Source organism: Lepidochelys kempii, chromosome 18 (assembly GCF_965140285.1).
Source record: "Lepidochelys kempii isolate rLepKem1 chromosome 18, rLepKem1.hap1, whole genome shotgun sequence".
Taxonomy (NCBI): domain Eukaryota; kingdom Metazoa; phylum Chordata; order Testudines; family Cheloniidae; genus Lepidochelys; species Lepidochelys kempii.
This window is the reverse complement of record NC_136397.1, coordinates 13183078-13207426: the sequence shown is the minus strand read 5'-3', so window position 1 is coordinate 13207426 and position 24349 is coordinate 13183078. Positions and strand designations below refer to the sequence as shown.

The 24349-nt window shown below is 45.4% G+C and overlaps 1 protein-coding gene across 1 annotated transcript; it reads right to left on the bottom strand.

Moving 5' to 3' along the window:
- Positions 1-1018: 1018 nt before the first annotated feature.
- Positions 1019-21532, bottom strand: MASP2 (MBL associated serine protease 2). The gene is made up of 10 exons (XM_073317205.2): positions 21374-21532; positions 18654-18831; positions 17544-17675; positions 9185-9381; positions 8466-8613; positions 7331-7449; positions 6016-6094; positions 4638-4775; positions 3827-3901; positions 1019-1788 (listed from the first exon to the last, which is right to left on the bottom strand). The coding sequence occupies exons 1-10, from the start codon at positions 21530-21532 to the stop codon at positions 1019-1021; spliced, it is 1995 nt and encodes a 664-aa protein (XP_073173306.1).
- Between the last annotated feature and the right edge of the window lie 2817 nt (positions 21533-24349).

Genomic DNA, 24349 nt, shown 5'->3' with positions numbered 1-24349 from the left:
AACTGATGGGATGTTGACAGTTTCCTGGGCAGTACTGCTTTAAATATGAGTGAGTACTGAGACTGGACCACTACATGACTTATTAATTTATTAATTATATTTCAGTGATGACTGTAAATGATAAAACACCTTAGGAATCTTGGTTGTACTAACTCTCTACTCTGTCTGTTTTTGTAGAGGCAGATTATTATAATAAGATCCCTGCAATTATTATTAAGGGTGTTTACTCTGTTCTTAGTTACGTCTAAACTGGCTCTTAAGAATAGAGCAGAAACGTTCGGTCCATACTCTGCCATCGTCTTGCAGAGCTGTCCAGCTGAAGCTGTTGGCATTTTATCAGAGGCAGCAAGTGTCTCGAACTAGTCAACATTTTTGATTTTGACATTTGTATTCTAACTTGAGGGGGAATATTTATGGCTGTGCTAATATAACAAGTGCTAAACTTTCGCACTGTCAACAAGTATGTTCTTCTATTAACTAGATTGGCATTACTATAGTTTCATTACATGTGTATTTTTTAAAAGGAATGGGATCCATGACATTAAGTGGACGATGAAGTGAGCTGTAGCTCACGAAAGCTCATGCTCAAATAAATTGGTTAGTCTCTAAGGTGCCACAAGTCCTCCTTTTCTTTTTGCAGACTTAACACTAACTTTCAGATGGAAAGTATTTAACACCTAAGATTTTGAGTTTTCTGTAATCTGCTTTTTTTTAGTTTATTTACATGAACTAAACAAGGTGCTGCTACATGCACAGTTTCCCTTGATCTTTTGAGCCTTCCACCTATCAACAGGTATGGAAAGCAACTTTAAAATAAGATTTGAGTGTAAAACTAATTGATTAGGTTAGTTGGGCAGATATAACACCTGAAAGTATTAATTGACACAAACTGAAATCTATTAAATCAACTTTAAAAATATTACAAAACTGGAATCTGATCTGTTAAATGTCTTAATGTACCAAAAGGGAGAATGTTATTTTTACTCACTTTTCATTGTCACTGCACATAAGAGACTATTTAAGAATTTTTCAAAATGGTGTTTTCAATCCACGAAATGTAGTTAATCAGTTTCGTGTACACCCCATATTGGCCAGCAACCCCACAGTCTACGCCCCAGGACACAATACCACCAACAAACCATTTCTTAGTCAGGCTGTCTACGAAAGTTAATGGTCCCCCACTGTCACCCTGACAAGAATCTTTTCCCCCTTCTTCCTCCCCAGCACACAACATGTTTTCTGTTATTAGCAGAGATTTTCCACTTGGCAGCTTTGCAAATGCATCTTTACACTTTCTGTTGTCAATAACTACTAATTCAACATACAGTAGATGAGGGGAAAGCCTCCTTTTTTCAGTTCTTCCCCAGCCAGCTACAGTTCCCATATCATCTGTTTTCACATGGAATCTTTCTTCTTTTCTTGGCAAGCAAATGGGTGTAATATTTGCATTAATTGGGACTTTATGTTTCAGTTTAATCAGGGCAATGTCATTGTTAAAACTCATGCCATCACTGTAACCTTCGTGTACAAAAATTCCTTCTGCCCAGGCTTGTTGGTAGTGAGCTGAATTTTTGTCCAGAAATCCCATTTTGATTGTCAAAGTTGATGGGTCCATTTGATTGACGACTGCATGAGCAGCAGTTAAAACCCAATTGTCATACAAGAGGGCGCCACCGCCTAGGCTTCCGTCTTCATTAATTAGCATAACTTGCCAGGGGAACTGTCCAGGCTTTGCCCTTTTCCCTCCAATTATACGTTCCAGGGTTGTCCTCGTTTGTATTCCACAAACTGATGGGAGAGAAGCACATGAAGTGACAAATATTTAGTAAAGATTTGGAGTATGACAACTGGTTACTAAGTCTGGCTCAGCTGAAGTCACCATGTGTAGACATTGCTTCTAACTAGTTAATCAATTTTGGAACAGTGAAATCATTTGCAAATGATTTTTAGTTCTCATCTGTGACCAGCCTGAAAACCTAGACAAGAGCACAGTTGCAAATTTAAGTTCGCAAATGGGTTGATGCTGTCAGATAATATTGATTTAGGGTGAGATTTTCAGGGGGACTTGGGCTCCTAGCGCACTTAAGCACTTCTGAAAATCCCACCTTTAATTTCTTGCACTGTGAGCAGAATACATGTAGGGACCATGACTTGAAGAATCCTACTTTAAGAATAAAGAAAGAGGCTACATATAAAGTTTGGGCACAAGGAGAAGATGAGAAAGTTACTTACCTGTAACTGGAAGTTCTTTGAGATGTGTGGTCCCTATCTGTATTCCACTGTGGGTTATGCATGTGCCCAGAGTCAGAGAATTTGAAAGTAGTGTTGGTTTGGTCTGTGCATGTGCTCTGGCTCATCTTGTGCTTCTGACTGAGGTAATAAAGGACAGAGTGGGCCAACCACCTCTTTAGTTCCTTCTCCACTGCAAATCAGATAAGATCTGAAGCAGAGGGGAAGGAGTGTGGGTAGTGGATAGGGGGATCTCACATCTCTAAGAACTCCAGTTACAGGTAAGTAAGTTCCTCCTCTTCAAGTGATGGTCCCTGTTGTATTCCACTGTGGGTGATTGACAAGTAGTACCTAAGGAGGAGGTAGGTGTGAGGATAAGGGCAGTAGGGTTGAATGGAGAACCTCCATCCCAAAGGATGCATCCGCAGCCGAGTCCTGTAGCAGGGTGTAATGCCTTGCAAATGTGGATGGAGCGCTATGTGGCTGCTTTACCGATATCTAGGAGGTCGCTAAAGGCTTCAACCTGGGCCGTGCAGCAGTGAGAAGGAACTGAAGAGGTAGTACGTCTGCCCCACAATCTATTACCTTGGTTGGAAGTGGGAGGCGAGCCAGGGTGCGTGCACAGAGCTGTAAATGCTACTTACAAATTCTCTGACTATGGGTGCATGGTACACGTGTATAATCCACACTGGCATACAATGCTCTCTAAATACCAGCTAATTAGGCAATGTTGCAAAGTCAGTAATTTAATTGCCCAAACATTCAAAATCATGACATTCTGCAGTAAAACTACCTGACAATGGGCTTGTTTTCACTCAAGTCTTTCTGCTTTAGCCTGATACTCATGCAAACTGTACCTATGTTGACTATACAAACTAAGAAATTCTAATTTTATTGTGAAACTTTTTCCTGCCTCTGGTACCAGGCTCAAAGAGGCATCTGCTCTACTGTAAATTGGGTCAGACAGAATCAGGTATGAGCTTAAGAGGTCCTGAGAATCCACAGTTTCCACTGTCCTGATGGGACGTGAGAGGTGCTCAGCTTCAAGCCTCCATGTTAACAATGGTGGAAAATGCAGGAGAAGGACAAAAGAGGGATTCTTAAAAATGGGGACCACTGTAAAAGAATTAGTGACTAAAGGAACCCTAGCTGAACTCTGGATATTGTGAAAATTTAGACCCATCAATGTGTCTTTCTTTTATCTTTTACTGTAATTATATCATGTTCCCCATCCTGTTGAGTCTTGGATGACACCACTTCTACAGGTATGTCTGCTGGATATGTCATATGTCAGCTGCATGTGGAGTACCTACATGGGTAGCTCCACCAGCATGATTATAAATAGCAATATAGACGATGAGGCATGGGTTAGGTGAGAGAATCCAGGCATGCCTGAAGGGTACCCAACATGCTGCCAGATCCTTGTATAGAACGTAATGAGTAAGGACCAGGTACTAGTGTAATTTTTGGCAACGACACTATTTAAAGACCACTCATAAGACAAATTATACTAAACAAAGCTGCACTTCTTATCCTGATATCAAGTTCTTGCTAATCTACATCAATTATAAACTCCTTGTATAAATTCATACATTACCTGGCTCACAGATTGGCAGAGCTTTTTCTCTCTTGGAGTTCTTCCAGTATCCATCAGCACCACACTGGTATCTACCTGCATGTTATAGAAAAGGCAAGAATGCACATGTTAAGTGGCCAGCATGTTTTTAAAGCTCTGCATCTACAGAACGTGGCTGTATCTGACTATATAAGTACAGAGGTTTTTCAATTCTCAGAGTTCAGGTCCTACTACCCTCTTAGATTTTGTGAATTCCTATGGGAAGGTGGCTCTGTGCATCATCCCTCTCTCTAACTGGGCTGTGAGATGTGGGTGGTCAGGGTCTTATGCAGCATAAGTATCCTACCTAAGCCTAAAGCCACCACTGCCACTTGTAAAGTGGCACCCTCAGATGTGACTTGAATGTAAATTCCACACCCTGCAGGGTAAGGGACATGTATGAAGTGTTAGGTATATTAATTAAATCCTCTGAAACGGATCTTTTGTAGCATTCCAGAGCCAGCCCTCACCCAAGGATCGTTTCTTAAATCAAAGAGATCAACATTAAACTAATCTTTTATATAATCTTTTAGGGCCACGTTCTACTGATCTGAATGAAGTATTGCCAGTACATGCTACAGCACCATCATGCATTCACCAGCTGCAGAGAAAAATACTGTCTTGAACCTCTCAGTCACAGTGACTGGCTGAATTTGTTGTGCCCCATGCCTGATTTCTAAATGTTCTTGCCTAATGCAGGGCCGGGACCTGGGAGGTGCTGAGCACTGATGTCAGGAGTTGCTTGTTCTCAGCGTCTGAGGATCAGGCTGTAAGGAATAAGGTCTCCCCTTACCATTATTACTTGCTTTCATAGTGTAGAAGGTGCTCTCGCATTTGTACTGAATCTCAGCTTTGTAGGTGGTCACCTCTGGTCCTGTGATGTAAGTAATCGTGCCGTTGTCTATGTCTTCAGGTCGACCACAGTTAACAACTGAAAACAGTTCCGAAAGACAGAATTGTGAAAGGTTCTTCTAATTACCAACGTAAAAATGGGCTGCAACAGTCAAGCCAGGAGGGCAGGAGCTGATTCGCTCCTACCCCTGTTGAGAGTGTGTCATGGAAGGAAGTTTGCTGTCTTCATGTCCTACTATATAGTGGCCATCGGAGACAGGAGATAATCTCTGTAGCTCTTTAGGATGCACTTTGAAAGCTGCTTAAAGGGAACTTTTTAAAACTAGAGAAGACATTTAAAAAGAATGGCCCTTTTCAGTGTTTGTGCATCGACTCTTGAGTGCCGCTCTACAGGGAGGGAACAGTGCAAGACTTGTTTTACCCAAGTTTTTTCCTGGGGGTGGGGGAGGAGGTTGGATGGTGAATATGAGGGAAAGTCTGGGTCAAGTGGAATTATTGGACTATCTTCTGAAGAATAAATTATAATGCAACCAGACACACACATTTTTGTAAAATTAAAGTTAAAGGTAGCACTTTTGGGTTCTGGAAGCAGTTACACCCAGGGCCTTACAAGGAAACAAACCTGCATTCTAATCTAGACCAGTCTACTATCTACAGTATGTCGTTCATATTGGTAATTGTTATGACACAGCCCAGAAGGAAGTATGGATAAATCTAGAATTCTACATTTCTTATAAGGGAAGAGACTATGCCTAATAGTTCTTAGAGCAAGACACTGGGAAGTAGGACTTCAGGATTCTGTTCCCACCTGCTAGTGACTTGCTTGCTGATCTATACCAAGTCCTTTTACCTCACTGTGTCTCCATTTACCCACCTACAAAATGGGTATGTCGCTACCTGCAGTACCACCTAGGTGTTGTGAGGATTTGAACTTACTTAACACAAAGTAGTTGTAATTTGTGAGGGGAGGTATTGAACAATTGGAATAGTTTTCCCTCTATGCTAATAGCTCTGATCAGTTTCTGGATACCTGTAGTATAGTTTCCAAGTAAATTAACTTCGTGTTGCCACCATCATTGCTTTTTAAAACATGCTTTTAAAGAATGGTGGAAAAAATCAAGGCAGCTTCCAATTTTTGAATATGAAATACATTTGAAATAATAAAAGGGGTGACTTTTACGCAACTAAAAAAAAACCCATCAAACCTATATTGCCTCCTACATCTTGGCACTTATGAAGGTAATTTTATATTCTGTGTTTGACAGAAGAATTGAGACATTGGTATACTGCAAAGTTGAAAACAATTAGTGTTGACTTACTGATGCACTTTGCAATTGGTTTGTTCCAGGAACCACTCTTTTGACATTCTGCTTTAAAAGACTTTAAAACCAGTTCATTCTGCAAGAGGAAAATAGGAAATGTATTTATTTCTCTAAAATTACTCGGCTTCATTAATAATCATGATGTTGCTCACTGGGAGAATGCGTCAGTTAAATATAATGTATAGGGTTTTAGCTCACTGATATGGAATGAAAAATATGCATAAAACAGATTTATACAGGTTTGTGATGCGATTCTCAGATGTCCTACTTTGTTCTTAAACAGTAGATATATCATTTTAGTGAGGGGAAAAGGTATTTCCTATACTGCACTCATCTTGGACACAAACATAACCTTTCTTAACACTATTTGGTGGAATAAGTGAGGGTAACTTAACAGTTCTGGATATTTGTTTTGGAGTAGCAGTTCTACCCATTTATGCCTGCTGTGTGCTCCTAATGGTTAACAATGGAGACGGCTAAAGTAATATAAAAATATTCAAGTAAGAGCATGGTGTATCTTCTGGATTTTATCTGTTTCGCTACATGAACGGACCCTTTATTGCATCTCATTTTGATTATTCATTTAAATTCACACAACTCAGATGCATTTAGTTATCCTAGGTATGTACATGAACAGCAATGTCCTCAAACTGTCAAAAGCAGGATAGATTCTAGAATCTTAGTGAATGTGTAGAAAATGGAAAGACCATTAATGTGGAGCTAGTACACTTTTTGTATTGATCATGAAGATAAGCCTGTGTGAAACTAAATAATAAGAGCCAAATTGTGATCTCAAAAGCTTGCTCTGAGTGGGTGCTGTATTTGGAATATCTTCAGAAATTACCTCATAAACACTGAAGTTGAAATGCTATGGGACTGAATGTAAAATGTCTTCTAGTGCAGCAATAGAGAGCAAACATCTAGTTTTAAAAACTCCCTCTACAGAGATGTAGTAACAATTTAAAGAATTTTTTAAAAAATCATTCTGTTCCATTAAGTCAACATGGTAAACATTTTTAAAGTTATTCTCTAGCTCCCAACTCAATTACAGACAAAACTGTAAGTGATGTCCAGAAAGCTTCTAAATCTGGACACTAAAACTTGTTTGGGAAAGGACAATTTCGGAAGGACCACAACTGCAAAAATAACTAATGCAAACTGTGTGTGTATAGTTGATGCACCCACAATTACACTAGGAATAGTACAGACGTTAAATTACTTTGTACAGTGGCTAACTGGAGAGAAACACATTTAATTCCACAAATTAACCTCCCTAGGGAAACCAGAGAAGGAGAAGCCTTGGTTTACCTACTTCCAACAGTACATATCCAGTATCACAGGACAGAGTATAGTAGTCTTTCAGGATGTATTTTGCTTGCACTGGATTGATGTGACCATGGGGTGGTGCTTTAGGACTGGGGCATGGCAAAGCTGTAGCGGGATGGAAAACAAAACATTATCCTTCCTCCTAAGGCAGATTCTAATCTTTGTTTCTAAATCTGCTATTAGGAAACCAAATACCATGTTTTCCCCTCACAGCGTAACTAAGACCAAAAGGAAACATTTCATAGAGAAATGCGTAAATTTGCTGTGTTGTACTCATGACCAATGGCTGCAGTTAGCAACGCCGATTCTGGGTCACACAGGACTGACTAGTCTTCCCCAAGCTGGGAGTGAAGGGCGTCTCTGTAGCCTAGACACCAGTTCATAGTTCTACCAAGCTGGGTGCTTGTTTCTTAAAGCCAGAGCCAGGCCAGACAATTCTGACGCTAGACCCAAGGAGAATCTCACCCTGCGTTGTTGTTCTGGCTCTCCTCAAGGGGTTTTACATTGGTTAATGAAGCAAGTGAAAACTAAGTATGAAAGCAGTTTAGAAGGGTTTGCTTGCTGTGTATGCGTCCCTGGAATGAAGTCCTGGGAGTGCTCTGCAGCTGAAAATTAAGTAGGGAGAAGTGTCAGAGATGCACTGTGTGGTAGTGTAACAGAACAGTAGCAAACAGCAGTGCATCGGTTACTACTATGCTGTACACCTTGGCCTTTTGGAACTTCACACGGATAGAAATTCTCCTGCTCCAAAAGCGCAAGCCCTTACTACTTGAGCTGAAGGAGAATCACTGCTGAGTAGCATCGAGCCTATGAAGTGCAGTTGATTCCATCCAGTATAGAGAAGTGGTACACTTACACAATAACCAGGTTCATTACATGATCAAGCTCCTGATGCGGCAGGAAGTGCAGGTTAATTTGAAATGAGTAGCGTGGCAATATTGCCAGTGAAATGGATCTCACAGAAATACCCTTACTACTGATCCTAGTCAAAAAGGTGATAGACTGAGAATGTAGCAAGAATTAATATGAGCATAAAGAAATTTGGCTCTGGAATCAGCATCAGCAGCCCTGCCTCCTTCAGAAGAGCTAGATTTACAAATGGCAAGAACAGAGCTACCCACCTGTTGTAGTGTATGAGATCTTCCAACCAGTGTGGTCTCCGGAGATATCGGTGGTGAAAGTAATATCCACAACATTGCTGCCTGTCTCAATTTTTGGAGGTATGTTCTGTCCACAGAATGGGCCATATTCCTTTTTGGGTGTTTTAATCTGAAACAGTGAGAAGAGTCAGACAACCGTGCTTTGCCCATTCCAGGATACTCAGATCATCTAAGGAGCATACAACTTGACTTCAATAGGACACGCAGGTAGGGACTGTGCAAACCTCTAGCTATGGCTCTCTTAGGGGATGATAAATTTTGTTAAATGTTCAATAGAAACAAAGCTATAGTTATTTTGATTGATAGCAAGTCATCAATAATTGCATATCGAGCATCTTTCATCAAAGCATCTCAAAGGGCTTTAGAAATATTATTAAGCCTTACAACATCCTCATGAGGTAGATATTATGTCTATTTCACAGGTAGGCAAGCTGTCACTACAAGAGGTTAAGTCACTTGCCCAAAATCACACAGTGAGTTAAGGGCAGAGCTTAGGATAGAAGCCGGGAATCTTGCTTCCCAATCATCTTATGAAAGTGTGTTGTTCTTGGTGACATTCCCAAACAAGAAAACCTTAAAGGGCAAGGGATAAAGGGTACGATTTGAGGAAGGTGCAGCAAGTGACGAAAGTAGGCTCAGCCACCAAGACTGTGATGAAAAAACAATGAGACTCAACAGACCTTAAGGGCATCATAGGGACACACTGTTTCCATGTGACTTTCCACGTTAAAGGTTTCCACAAATTCCAGGATGATCATGAAGCCATCTTCCACCCGGATAGTGTAGCTGCAGGTGGAGAGTTTGGGATAAGGCTTGGGATAATTGGGACTGATGATCACTCCAGATCTCTTAGTAAAAGCATTGTTCTGACACTGAGCTAGAAGAAGAAAAACAAAAATGGTAACAGTGATAATTTCCCCTAGAGCTGCATCTCCTCGCATAGTAGGGATTGCAGAGCCTCTTCTACACTAGTCTCTCTTCTGGAGAATAACTTTCTAATAGTTGCTTAGGGCACAAGGGAAGCAAATTGTGTATGGGGGTGGGGACAGAGGGGAGCCTTACAGGTGTCCCTAGTCTGGATTTGTCCCTGTTGCAAAAGTCACTAGATCTATCAGTGACTTTGGGGCATAGTTAGAGGCCTAGCACCATAAAGCAGTGCTGTCTCAGGAATGGTACCTTGACAAGGGCAGGGATTGAGTGGGAAGAAGAGGAGGAGCCAGAACCTTAATAGCCAGGGTGTTGCAGGTCAGAATTAAGAGGCAATGGTAGGGCTCTGTCGGTCCAGCAGTGGTTGGCTGGGAAATATTAGAATGTGACAGAGCTGGGATGCAGGCAGGAGTGAAATAGAGAATCTGTATGTCAGGTCTGTGATGCCCCAGCAACACTGTAAGCTGCTAAACACGTGGCTTTCCTACTGTAGCCAGACACTGCATGGTTCTAGTCAAAGCTATCAGTCCCTCACTTCCAGAAACCTCACGATACATCTCATCCTTCTTCCTTTGCCAGAGATTTAAGATACTTTATTCTCTGGGCAAAACCAGCTGTGCCCCTTGAACTTGGAGCCCCAATGCTTCCTGCTGAAGAGAGACAGGGAGGAACAACCACAAGGCTCTCTGCTTGTTGATTGCTGCAAAGTGGTGCTTTGATTAGCTGGGTACCAAGGGTTTATGATGTGCTGCCAAGAGTCAGATGAGCAGCTTCCTTTAATTAATAGGGAATGATGGACCAGTTGCTAAATTTGGCATATTGTCCAGTCTATAGCAGCATTGGTAAAGCTAAATTAATTATAAAAGGGAAAACTGTTTAGCTTTTTAAACATATCCTTAGGCCCACAATCCTAATCCCTGACAACAAAAATGCCATCACAACCCCCACCCCCCATTACTAAACACACTCAACAATCTAAAACAGAACTTTCCTATGGGTTGCCTGTCATGTTTTGTGTTGTCTAGTTAGAGGGAAAGCTTCTCAGGGTAGGGACTGTCTATTGTATGGCACCAAGCATGTTCGTGCCACTTAAATAATTCTCAGGTTTCCTATGGTAAAATTGTGGGCTCCTCTTATTTTGGAGAATGAAACCTATTCTCACCTGACCCTCAATTATACAACAAGCCTGTGTGCTGATGCTCAGATTTACATTGTAAGCTTTTTGAGGCAGAGATCATATGTTTGTATTGTGATAGCGAAAGTATGCTAGGCACTGTTCAAACACATAACAAACAGTAACGCACTTTGGGCTCTGCTTATGTTTCTTGATAGAAACATAAGCAGAGCGGTAGTATCCTTCCAGAGCAAGCTGAAGTTTCAGAACCATAACTCTGACCGGCTCTTCTGGAGCAGCTCTGAGCAACTACATGAACCTATCCATTGCCATGGTACCTAAGCATCAGAGTGCATTGTATTTCAAACCCCTGAAGCAGCGACCTTGTCACCCAAACATCAGAGAACAACATACAGATGGTTAGGCTTTTCGCTTTAATACCAGGCCCCTCTGTCATGGAATCTGAACACACACTCAATTTTAAAGTCCTGGTCGAAGTGCCCGTCCCACCTGCAGAGTGCATTTGCTTTTGCCCTGCAGGAGTGAGAAAGTTTTTTGGTGCACTAAAGTGCCAGGAGTTTGGCAGCTGATTTTGACTCTGCTCTTCCAGGCTGCTGCTCACTTTGTTTCCTGTAGCTGGTGTAAAGGAATCAGCTGAGCTATGTTAGATGTTGACACCCATCTCTTCCTCCTACTCCACACGCCAGGAGAATAATTGGAAATTGCTTTCTTCTTTAAGTCACTGCCACATTTTTTTCCCACTAAATGGATGGCCCTGTAATTCTATGGTCTGTGCCTCAATGTACTGAAGCCTTTGGTGAGTATTAGACAGAAAACTAGGGCCCCATTGTGCTATTAATCTTCTGTGATATGCCTTCCTGAGCCATTGATGGTGTTGCTTACAGTATTGATTCGGAGACTTTGAGTTCTTTGTTTTGCCCTTAAGAGCTTGGTGGAAAGTAGCATGACCACATCCTCACTTTCATCCATCACAGGGCCAGAACAAGAAGGAAGTCCAATTCAATACAAAACGTTAACTCCTTCCTGGTCACAAACAAGGTAGTGGAAAATTGCTTGCTCTCCAGAAACTTCATTTCCCTTGTATCACAAGAGGCTAAGCTAATCCTATCACCCTTATGAGTGGTCATAAAACAGGTGGGAGCCAAGGAGCAATACCCTTCTAGCCTAAAGAAAGAGATAGTGCATGTTCTCATTCCAAAGATCCAATACCTTACCTACACAAGCCTTCACCCATGCCTTGCATCTACTGTATGAATTAGGAATACCCCCGTGGAGGCAAAAGTGTGGGACAGGGCCATCTCTGTTAAATGACCTCTGTGCTAGGCTACCTGATCTTAGTTTCCATTTATTATACATGGGAAATTATATACTATATTAATTGTAATCATCATATATATTTATATTTAAAATACTGGGATTAGTTAGAGAAGAGAGTAAAGGGCAACATGATAGAGGAATCTAAGATAATGAATGTTCCAGAAGTGGTCAGGTGGGTTCCCATATTTTGTGCATATCCATGGTATCCAAAGACTATTTACTTTCTCTGACAATAAAAGAACAATGGGACGCTTACATGAAATTAAAGGCCAAGAAATTTAAAGTTTGATATAAGGAAATACTTTTAAAATGTTGCATATAATTACAGAATGGGTAATGGGGTGGATCACTTGATGATGACCTGTTCTGTTCATTCCCTCTGAGGCACCTGGCATTGACCACTGTCGGAAGACAGGTTTCAGAGTAACAGCCGTGTTAGTCTGTATTCGCAAAAAGAAAAGGAGTACTTGTGGCACCTTAGCGACTAACCAATTTATTTGAGCATGAGCTTTCGTGAGCTACAGCTCACTTCATCAGACGCATGCCGTGGAAACTGCAGCAGACTTTATATATACACAGAGAATATGAAAAAATACCTCCTCCCATCCCATTGTCCAGCTGGTAATAGCTTATCTAAAGTGATCATCAGGTGGGCCATTTCCAGCACAAATCCAGGTTTTCTCACCCTCCACCCCACCACACAAATTCACTCTCCTGCTGGTGATAGCCCATCCAAAGTGACAACTCTTTACACAATGTGCATGATAATAAAGTTGGTCACTTTGGATGAGCTATTACCAGCAGGATAGTGAGTTTGTGTGTGTGGTTTTTGGGAGGGGGGTGAGAGAACCTGGATTTGTGCAGGAAATGGCCCAACTTTATTATCATGCACATTGTGTGAAGAGTTGTCACTTTGGATGGGCTATCACCAGCAGGAGAGTGAATTTGTGTGGGGGGGTGGAGGGTGAGAAAACCTGGATTTGTGCTGGAAATGGCCCACCTGATGATCACTTTAGATAAGCTATTACCAGCTGGACAATGGGGTGGGAGGAGGTATTTTTTCATATTCTCTGTGTATATATAAAGTCTGCTGCAGTTTCCATGGCATGCATCCGATGAAGTGAGCTGTAGCTCACGAAAGCTCATGCTCAAATAAATTGGTTAGTCTCTAAGGTGCCACAAGTCCTCCTTTTCTTTTTGTTGGAAGACAGGATCCTGGGCTAGATGGACCATTTGTCTGACCCAGTATGGCCGTTCTTATGTTCCCTGTGGAACTTGCTGACACATGATGTTAATAAAACTAAGAGTTTAGTGGAATAAAAGCAGACTAGACAATTACAGTTACCCTAACTAGGATCAAAATGTCTAAGGGGAATCAACACAGGACATAAGGCAGCCACCAATTAGAGTTAGGAAGGAACAGCTCACAGAGGTGTATTTCAGAACTGTTGATTATGAGGGATTTATACCATTCTCTGAAGCATCTGGAACTGACCACTGTCAGAGACCAGGCACTGAACTACATGAACCATGGGTCTGATCCATTAAGGAAATTCCTGTGTTCCAGAATTGCCCCAAAAGTGTTAATCTCCTAACATAGCACAAACAAGATGTTTGTGGAGAAGCTCTTTGGGGCAGGAACAGTCTATTTGTACTGTTCGTACAGCGCCTAGCACACCTGGCTCCTGGTTTGTGACTGGAATCCCTCAGTGCTGCCACAATACTAATAAGAAGAGGAAAGTGCAGACATCTCACTATTCAGAAAATGGGTCCTCAATCTTAACCTTGTTCTGGAGGACTAAGGAAGGGCAAAGATGGAGGCTAATTCATTCTTCATCGTCACTTAAACCTGGCTCCTTTGAGCCAAGAGTGCCCATTGAGACTCATTGTGGTTGGTGGTTTTGCAACAAGACAGTCTGGGGACATGTGAGCAGACACCAATAAACCCTCTTGATATGTAGCCACAAGCAGCAGCTAAAACCAGCTGACCAGACAGGAGCAGACACCTCATGCCAGACCAAGGGATTTGCAGCTTGAAGATGAAACACTTTAGGACCTGTTCTACTTTTCCATTCAATATCTCCGGGATGTGGCCATCGGGAGCTGCCTTTGAAAGGGCTATATTTTTACTTCGCAGATCTGCAAGTGAGAAACTCATAAACTAGCCAGCAAAAAAAGAATCAAATCTTCAAACAGCTCTCAGCAGGAATGCAGAGCCTGGGTTTCTCAAACCAACCTTTACAGCTGCCCAGAGAGTGCTCAATTATACTTAGCCCATATTTTTATTCGAATCACAGTGAGCTGTTCACCAGAGACTTGAACTCTGAAAAATGAGCCCCTCTAAACTTGTGAGCTCAGTGCCACTGGCTCATTAGGTTTCTAACAAAAAGTGGATCGTAAATTTGTGCCATTGAGCCACCAGAAAAATCTCAAGCTGCTATAAGCATGGAAGCCAACAGAAGTACTGCGAGCATGAAGCAGCCTTCAAGACAAGATCAAGTACATCAGGACAGAGCCTTCCTACCCATGAAAGAGCTAGTCAGGCTGAGATTGGCACTGTGATCTCTAGGTGTCTAGGTTTGACTACAGCCTTCATCACCAGAGTATCTAAGTGCTTCACACTCATGGTGTGTGTGTGGGGGGGAGGGGAGGGGAGTTACCCTCACAACATCCTTGTGAGGTAGGGAAGTGGTGTTGTCCCCATTTTACAGATGGGAGACTGAGGCACAGCGTAGATTAAATGACTTGCCCAATGTCATACATGAAGTCTGTCATTAAGCCAGGACTGAGCCCAGGTCTTCCAAGCCTGCATCTGATGCTCTACCTATTAGACCATCCTTCCTCCCAGTCTTCCCTTGGAACAGGGATTTGGGGTATGCATGAACTGAGCATAGAAAAGCAGAGATTGGAGTAGAGAGACTGAGCTTCTGAGGCTTGTTTTAAGTGCCCCCTGCCCTTTTTTTAACTTCAGCAATGAAGAGGCTCCACGGCCTCATGAACTTGCTTAGTTTTTTTAATATAAAGCCTGGCTTTATCTTCAGGGGGATTTTCCTAGAGCTTCTCAGTTCCACTAGTGAATATCCCACTTGCAGCCAGAAAACAGGTCCTGGAACATGGCTAGTGAACACCCCATTGAGGTTACCTAGCCAGCTCCTGTGTTACTTTGAAATAGAAGAGGGAGGCATGGATCAATGCTATGGGGACATTAGTGGAGACTGCACCACAGGAGTTAACCTGGCCAGCTACAGTGCCACTTATAAAGAAGGAACCAGGCACTGGATGGAGCCACTTATTTAAATCCACCTCTGTTTCCAGGATACTATCTTTGTCAGTGGCAGACAGAGGACACATGGCAGCATATGAGCTCAGCTGAGCTGCCTTGTGGCTACAATGGGCGCTCTGGATCTATCAGGCAAGAGATGGGACTTCCTTTCTACACTCAGCGGAAAGACACCGCTCCCCCAAAAGCTGGCTGCTTTGCTTACACTAATTGCCTTGTCCTGCCCTCTTCCCCCATTCCTTTGGCCACTCATCATACGCTAAGCTCGTAAATTCGCTGGGCCAGGGCCTATCTTCATTATTTTCTTTAGCAAAGCACCTGGAGCCCAGAGACTTTGCAGAGGGTTCACCAGATCGCACCATTAGAACAGGGTTGGGTTTCCAGTGGGAGATGTGGCTAAAGTCATAAAGTTTGGGTCCAGATCCCGATTTTTCCACAGTGTCAGCATGCTCAGAACTGGGGCTTCTGGCTTGTCTGAACACAGACACGAGGTTCTCTCTTGGAGTCTGAATAGATCGAACTTACCGAGTGTTCAAAGGGTTGGAGGGATTCAGGTCCTGTTCTAGTTTAAGCACTTTGATCAGTCAAGCAAGAAAAGCAATGGGCTTAAGACCAGAGGCAGTCCTATCTCTAGGTAGCTTTACTGCCAACAGCAGGGCTCTCTCTTATCAGCCTCTGCCTTATCTGCCTTCTCCTTTCCTCAGCAGCACATGGCAATGCAAAGAAATAAGGAGGAGGCTGCAGTTGACTTTAGGAACAGGAAAGGCCATTTTATTGTCTGCAGGAGGCAGGTCTGGAAGGAAGGAAACTGAGACATGCGCAAGTCACTAATCAAACAAACAAGCGGAGCTGGTGGCCCTGTGACATGCAGCTATGGGCAGGTCAGGAAGAAGGATGAGCCAGCTCTTCCCAGCACATCTGTCTTGATCTCTGCCTATGCAAGGAGAAGCTTAATGATCTCACACTGGAAAATAAAGGAGAAAGAGAGTAAATAAGTAAGAGGGCAGCCAGTCGCAGCCTTCCCAGAGCGGGGCCAAAAACTCAAAGGGGCAGCTTCAGAAGTCAACATCTTTCCAAACAGATCTTTGGAGTCTGAAGGATGGAATGAGCTCAGCGCTTGCCATCTTAAATCAAGATGGGAGATTTGCTTTAAAACAACAAACCCAGCCCCCCTGTTGTTACAAGCCCCAGTGATGGGAAGAGGAAAAGGAACTGGGGCAGCTGGCAGAAGTTCCCAAGGCACTAGAGATATGCCCGAGTCTTGGAGTCTGGCTCCCAAATCGGACCCAAACATCCCCCCAGTTTGTGTGTGTTTGCAATGGGCTGCACTGAAATGCTAGATCCAGAGACAGGCTCGAACTTCAGAGTTTAGATCTAAATCCATAGCAAAGTGGTGGAAAAGCTGGGCTTGCCATGTCATTCCACACCAGCCTCGGCCAAGTACAAAATGGCCCTGGTTCTCCCCAGGCACAGGAGCCAGCTCCTGGTCAGCGAAGCTGCATGTGGCAGGGAGGAATCTGGCGCCAGGAATCTACACATGTTTTGCAGCAGGCAGAACCAAGCCCGAGGTGTTGATCGTTGCACTGATTCAGACAGACATTCACTCCTTATTGTCAGATCATAAACCTTCCTTCAGCAGCATGTGCAGAGCAGCAGAGACAGCCAGCAGCCCGGCTGTGTGCCGGCTAGGGGAGGGAGAGCTCTGGCTGGCCCCCTCACCTATTTCAGGGTGGGTTATTATGGCCGGTGTCAATAGCATGAGGACTCTCCTAGCCGTCAGGTAATAGCAGGGCTGTTCTCTGTCTGAACTGGGTATCCACTGTCACTCGGCAGCAGATTGTTCCTCCTCGAAGCAGCCCCGAGCTCAGATCCTGAAGCGCCAGAAGACTCAAAAGTATTATCCATCGCAGCACTCGGAAGGCAGGAGTGCTGGCCGGAGGGGCTGGGCTGGGAGCCCTGCAGACTGAAGATCTCCGATATGAGCAGCCACGGGGCAGGCTTCCTTCCTCTAGCCAACATGCTGAAAACCTGGCCTGGAGGGATGATTTCTGGCAGCGACTGGAATGTTCTAACCTCCATGCCTAGCCAAGCAGTGGCCTCTCTTCTGAGACTGCTGACACCAGGGCTGGTGAATGCCAGGGGTCGGATGCCTGACCTGCAGGAGCTAGACACTCTGCCATCAGCTGAGGAGTGCATGCACTGACTCATGCCCTGCCCCATCAGGGTGACTTCAGCTGGCCTGCAGGGGCCATAGGCCAGCTCTGAACTTGGCTGCAGCATGGATTGCTTACTGACCTGGTCGCCTAGAGAGGGAGAGGAACTCCTGTTCTAACGGGGTGGGGGCAGCTGACCCTGCGCATGGGTAGAGGGGCAGACTCACCTACGCAGGTCCTCTTGTTTTCATGGAGGACGTAGCCAACCCTGCAGCTGCAGTAGAAGCCGCCCAAGTAATTATGACAGTGATGGTCACAAAGTGGTTCGTCGTCAATCAGCTGCTCACACTCGTCAACATCTAGCGGGTTGAAACACAGCAGCATTAACTTGACTGCACTGGTTGGTGGGCTCTCGGAGCTCTGTGCAGGAATGTAATGGGAACTGGCGGGGAGGTGGGAACAGAGCAGGGACATGTTTTAGTAAATTGACTCTGTACCCTTTAACATGTGTCTGTGCCAGGCTGGTTTTCCTTAGTATTCTTTGTAAAACATAAAGGTGGGGCTTTCAGAGGAACCTAAGCTAGGCAGAGGTACAGTTCCCCCAGGAAGCGAACGGGCCTGGTGCTTCTGAATCACTCTGGAGCTTTTCAAACACACTTCTCCCCCCACTGCCTCCCCTTAGCTTGTACAGTTGGAAGATCCCCTGCTCTAGGCACCATATGAAACTCAAAGCCAAACACCCAGCACAATCTGACAGCTGGTGAAGGAGCATACAGGGGATTCCCCCTTCCCCAGACACCAGCTCTGCCTGGCCCGCTGTGACAGTGCCGTCTTGCACAGCGATTACTAACGCTGGCTTTGTATTCTGTTCTCACACAGATTCCTGTCGTACTCCATTGTCCTAGGAGGAATCTACCTCCTAACGCTTTGCTCTCCTCCAGCACTGTCCAATCTTTTACAGACGTTAATTAACCATCGCAGAAGCCCTGGATGGTAAATGGGAGTCGCCCCATTTTGTCCATGGGGGAAGAGCAGGTTCAGAGACAGGAAGTGACTTGCCCAAGGTCACACAATGAGACAGTGGCAGAGTTGGGGATAGATGTTCTGAGTTGTAGTCACCTACTCGAGTCACTACCCGTAATGAATACAGCTGATCCTAATCCATTCACTAGTAGCAGCAGGCAGTCTCCAGCCACCTGAGAAGCACAGCTGTCTCCTTCAGCCAGCCCCTGGTGCTAGCAGCCAGAGTCTGCGTGAGGCCAGGAGGGGAGCTGGCTCTAGCGTAGCTGGGTTGGTTTCTCTACCCCTTCCTCCTCAGTGAGGGGCCCATCTCTCACCTTCAGCTGAGTAGAAGGCCTCGAAGCCAGTGAACTGGTTCTCGTTGGAGTAGTCGGATCGGAAAATCACAGTGAGGGTGTTGTCGATGGAGTGGTACGTCCTGTTGCCTGGAGCCTCCTCGGTGTCTGTGCTCTCATGTCCACACAGTGTGGCCACCGGCTTCCCATTGGAGCTGATCTGTATAGGGGATGGAGGAGTTAGTCACGTCTACACTCAGCTGCAGCTTCTATTTCCACGCCTGCCCCCCACCCAGTATATGGAGCCCAATCCTGCAACCCTGAAATCAGGGGGACCAGGAGTAGGTCCTTGTGCAGGGCCACACCCAGTTCCCTCCCTAACCATGGTATGCCACATTGCCAGCTCCATATAACTATCACCACCCTGCCTGCTTCCAGCTTTCCTTGATTCTCCCCCACCCCCCCCCGCCACCTTTCAGCTGTGGCATCTCCCCCTCTGCAGCCTCTGGGCACCCCTCTGGAGCATGACCAAGCAGGAATAGAGGGACTGGAGATAGCTGGAGAGGCAAGAAAAGGAAGGAAGAACCAAGACAGGCACTAGCAAGAGCAGCTTTAACTTGTAGCCAGGGTTCCACAGAACCCTGAATGAATCAGCGCATCTGTCATGTGCCCTAGCCACGTGCTCTCCGCTCTGCTGGCAGAGCTGAGTCTGAAGGTCCCCTGCTCCTGGCAGACTTTCCACCACCAGGAAGTTTGTCCCCCAGTGGGACAATCAGGGGGTTTAGAGATTACAGCATTCTCAGGGGTACATTTGTGACGAAGACCATCTTTCTGGATTCGGTTATACAATCGCAGCTGTCATTTTACACAGTGGACAGCAATTTCCCCATGCTTTGACTTGCCCCCCATTCTCCTCCCCTTCCCTAAATCCTTGGCTGTAAAGCTCATTTCCTGAACCCTCCCTTCCCCCCAACACACACAAAGCCCCAAGGCCAGCTTGGGCCACCAGCCCAGGGTTTTGTTTGCTGTGGGTTTTGTTCCTGTTTGCTTTCCCCTTTGATCCTATGAGGGAGCAATCCACTGGGCTATGGCCAGTCACAGGCGAAAGGAGGTATTAGTGTTAAACGCAGGTTAAAACACACACAGCTTTGAATTTACAGTAAAGCCCGCGAAGCTGGGTCTCTCCATTTCCACATTCTCTCAGATGCAATGTTCCTTGGTGGGAAACATCCACTGGATTCCCCAAGTATCCCAGTCCCCTAGCCCCATGTCCCCGAAAGTTTTGGAGGTCATTACTAGGCCATTTTTGATAAACAGGATTTGTGCTGCCCCTGGGGATGGAGGGGGATGAGAGCTCATGCACACAAGTTCTAGCAGCAGGTAAGAGGCTAAGCAGTCTGACCAACAGGGTACAGCCTCAGAGGAAGACGTGGTGAAAAGCACTATGGCCTTAGAGGAACATGAACATCTCGCCCGAGTAACTCAGGGATTAAGATTTTACTTAAAATGCTTGATCTGGTTCTACTGAGGTTAAAACAACGATTGCCAGTGTGAGCACACCACCTGCCTCCTGCATGTCTCCTGTGGATACGGCTCCCCCAACCACAAACTGACCTTCAAGTATGCCCCTACCGATATCAGTATGAACACATGGCTGGACAGCTGGTGTGCTGAGTTTGCTGCCCTCTTCCCCCATTCCTCTGGCCACTCATCATACACTAAGCTTGTAAATTCTCTGGGGCAAGGCCTATCTTTTTATTAGATGTATGTACAGCGCCTAGCACAACAGGCCCTGATCCGGATATCAGCAGCGTCTCCTTTCAGGCTTTTTCACACTTCCCCCAAATAGTCCATTGGCCACTTTCTTTTCGCAAGCTCTTCACCACTATATATGAACATCCTGATGCTGCTGCTTGGGCTGTGTCTCACTTTTGACCCATGTCCCATCAGCACAGCTCTCATGAGATACAAGTATTTTGTAGAGCCGGTCAAAAAATTTCAGACAGGACAGAAAATGTTGATTCAAGAAAATTGAAACGTTTCCTGGGACTGTATCACTTTGTCACAGTTTTTGGTGAAAAATTACTGAATGGCTTCATTTTAATAAGATTGAAGTGTTTTGCTTCTAGGATATTGTATGATGATAGATAAAAGTCTGAGATTATAATTTATAATATAATAGGAGAAGTGACGCACTTCTGTAAGCTCGTTTCAGTATTTCCAAAATGGAATTGGAGCACTATTATTTTGTGAGAAATTCTGACCTCTTGTTTCCATGTGGGATGAAAGAAAATTTCAACAAGTCCGATCTGTCCAGGGAACAGAACTTCAGCATTTCCACCAGCTCTAGTTTTCTTCCAACGATGCTTCCTGATCCTGTGGGCCGATGTGAATGCATCACTTGCAAATCAGCTGACCCAAACATTACAAGGAAATCTGACCATAAGAGAAACTGGTTCCTTGAAACCTGCGACCCCAGCCGGAGCTGGTTGTGCCATATATCGGTATACACATTTCATTCTGAGTGCGGAAGGGGATATGCAGCTCCAGGAGACACAGACAGTATAAAGCAAATTACCCAGAGTAATACATGTGTCTCTACAGAAGTGCACATGCCATGCCATATTGTAAGTACAAACAGACACCTCTCATAGGTCTCATATACAGCCTGCCATCAACGTGCACAGACGCAAAGTTCTATATTAATACATACGCCTCATGCATAACCATGGACACCCTCTTTGCCCCGAGGCTCAGCGTACCTTCACATAATCGTATTCACATAGGTAGGACAGCTCCATGTTAAAGTGGGTGAAGTAGATCCGGATGGCGTATCCCTTGGGGACGCTGATATTCCAGCTTCTCTGCTTGTTGTTGGGGTAGACGTTTGGGAAGTCTGGGGATGTGATCCTCCCATACATTTTCTGCAGCTGGATGTTGCTACCCACTCCATGGCAAAGGGCTGCCAAGAGGAGGTACAGCCTGCCCCAAATGGAACACAGACAGTAACCAGGGGGGTGAACGTTAGCTCAGAGATCACGTTCGCTACACACCGAGGGCACTAGGACATTAGTCAAGATCTCTGCACCTGATGCTCCTCTCCTCTGTAAATGCCCTGGGAGTCAAATGAGTGCTGCTGACATAAGACCCAGGAGAGGAGATGGGCTGCATCTCCTTACATAAAAACAGGACAAAGAGCTAGAGAACCCAGGCTACCTGAGAAGAGCCTCCTTGACCGGACTCACCTCATCCTTCCACTGTCGGAGCCCGCAGCAGCTTCTCCTGGTGCGCTTGCCTCTGAGGGCAAGTTTGCTTTGCTATGTTTGTCTGGCTCTTGAACTCTGATGTTTATCTCCCTTTCCCCCCTCAACTGGCTGAGTTCTGGGAACAGTGGTTACAGCAGAGCGGGCCCGAGCTCAATGTACAGGACCCGAGTCAACCCTGGCTCAAAGTACAAAGAGGAGCTGAAAGTGCACCTGGATTCCAAATATTTCAGCCCCCACCTCTCTGGAGGGATGAGCAATGGGCCTGGCATTTGTGCTGAGAAGCCGGGGAAGGGGAGAGGATGCATGGGGGCAGGTATAGGGTAGTTCAAGATTGTGTGTGCTAGGGCGTGGTCAGGGTGTTTGGGAACATCATCCCCCTGTTGCCAGCTCTTCGGTTACTATTACCCAATAAGTACATTACTCGAACCCTGGTCTCTTTCACAGCCTGAGCCCACAGAGCCAAGAAGGAACCGCATGGGAACCCAGGTCTCTTTGCTGATCCATTTTACCAACATCTCTGACAGAGGACGATCACAGAACACTTTAGGGCACTAGCCGTACAGAACGCTGCAACCAGACAGGAGGCCCTGAGGTACTACGGTGATGAGGGCTATTTGAGTACTGGGGGTACACACACCTATGGCTGGGGATTTGTTAATGGGGCACAGAGCCTTTAAGCTCCCAGCTGCTAGTTCTAATCCAGCCCAAATCTGTTGTTCTGTGCCTTATGTGCACATCCAGCCTTTGCCATTTTACCTCCATGCTGGAGCTGGGTTAAGAATCCAGCTGCCCCATGCAGCGTGCCATACCAAGCAGCAAAGGGAGAGGGGGAGTAAGAGGAAAGATGGAGAGTTGGCCATGAAGAGCGATGCAGGGAGGCAGGAGCTGCATGAGAGAAGCTCCCTCCCACCAGCACACAGATGCAGAAAGCCAGGCTGAGGGAAGTGGTGTGGTGGGGAAGGGGCATAGCAGGAGAGTAGAGGGAGTTTCTCTTTGTCCAGCATTTATCACCAGCGTCCTGGGAAATAGCGTAGAGGAGAGAGCTCCAAATGGGACCCTGCAGTGACCAGCAGCTTGGGATCCTCTCTTTTCAGACCACAGATGGCACAGGCAGGGCCAGTTCCTGCTCACCCGTAGCACCAGCCAAGGCACAGATTCCCACACACTTTACAAGCACTACGCATTCAGCTACACAACAGCCTGCTGATGCTGGGGAGAAATCCCAGTCCATGTATAACACGGTCTCCACTGAACCAAACGGGTGATGTCTGTCTGCTATGGTGCAAGTCAGCGTGGCTCTGTCAGTGTCTCGCCAGCTGAGGATCTGGCTCATAGGTCAGATCCTCATTCCCCTTGAAGTCAATGGCAAGACTCATACTAAAAAAAGAAAAGGAGGACTTGTGGCACCATAGAGACTAACAAATTTATTTCTCTCTAAGGTGCCACAAGTCCTCCTTTTCTTTTTGCGGATACAGACTAACACGGCTGCTACTCTGAAAGACTCATACTGAAGTCCCCGGGACAAGGATTTGGGCCATTAACTCCCAACACAGGGCCAGATTCTGGAGCTATTCAGGCTGTACTGGAGATCAGAATTGGGGCCCTCCTTATATTTTGTTAGATTTTTTTTTTTAAGTTAAAGATTTTCTAGAAACATCCCTACCCCAGCTCCCCTGCATACAGGCCACAGCAGACAAGCATCAAAGAGGAGCAAGCGAGCTCCATATAGATTGCATAGGTGCCGTCTCTCTCCCGCACCCATCACCCAGAAGGGAAGGAGACAAGGGAAGCCGACTTGCAATGAGAACCACAGGCTCCTGTGTGGTGTGTGAAGAGGAGTTGTGTCAGGACATCCTGCTACCCTTTTACCACACCCCGTGCTCCTTCTCCCAGGGGTCTGCTCCTCCAGCCATCAAAGCTGCCAGTCACCTGCAGCCTACGTGGGCATTTTCCACCAAATAAAACCAAAGCCAGGGAGGGACCCCTACCAAACCACAACCAGAAAACACCATTTCACAGAGGGGAAGGGGCAGTCCGTGCAACAGCAGCAGTAAATGAGGTTAATGGCAAGACCACACAGGTGCTAGAGAGGACTAGATGCTTTCTGGGCTCTCTGATTGGTAAACAGCCCCCACTGAGCCCTCACAGGTCATGGACTTTACACAGGCCACAGACAGAAAACTTTGGGAAATCAGTAAGTGTCAAGCTGAATGCTGGCTGTTTGCTCGGCAATGTCACCACTTGTGATTTCAGCTATGTTTGTGTCTAGGTACATACATGGGTGCTGAGTGTGTGCGTATACCTACAGTCGTCAGGCTACTGTCCATGCAGTGAGAGTGAGTGTGTGCATCTACATACACATACAGTGATCAGGCAATTGTTTGTACATGTCTGAATTAAGCAATCGGATCCCAGAGTGCAAATCTGTTTTGGTTAACTTCCATGTCCCACGGCCAATATTTCTCCTATCCT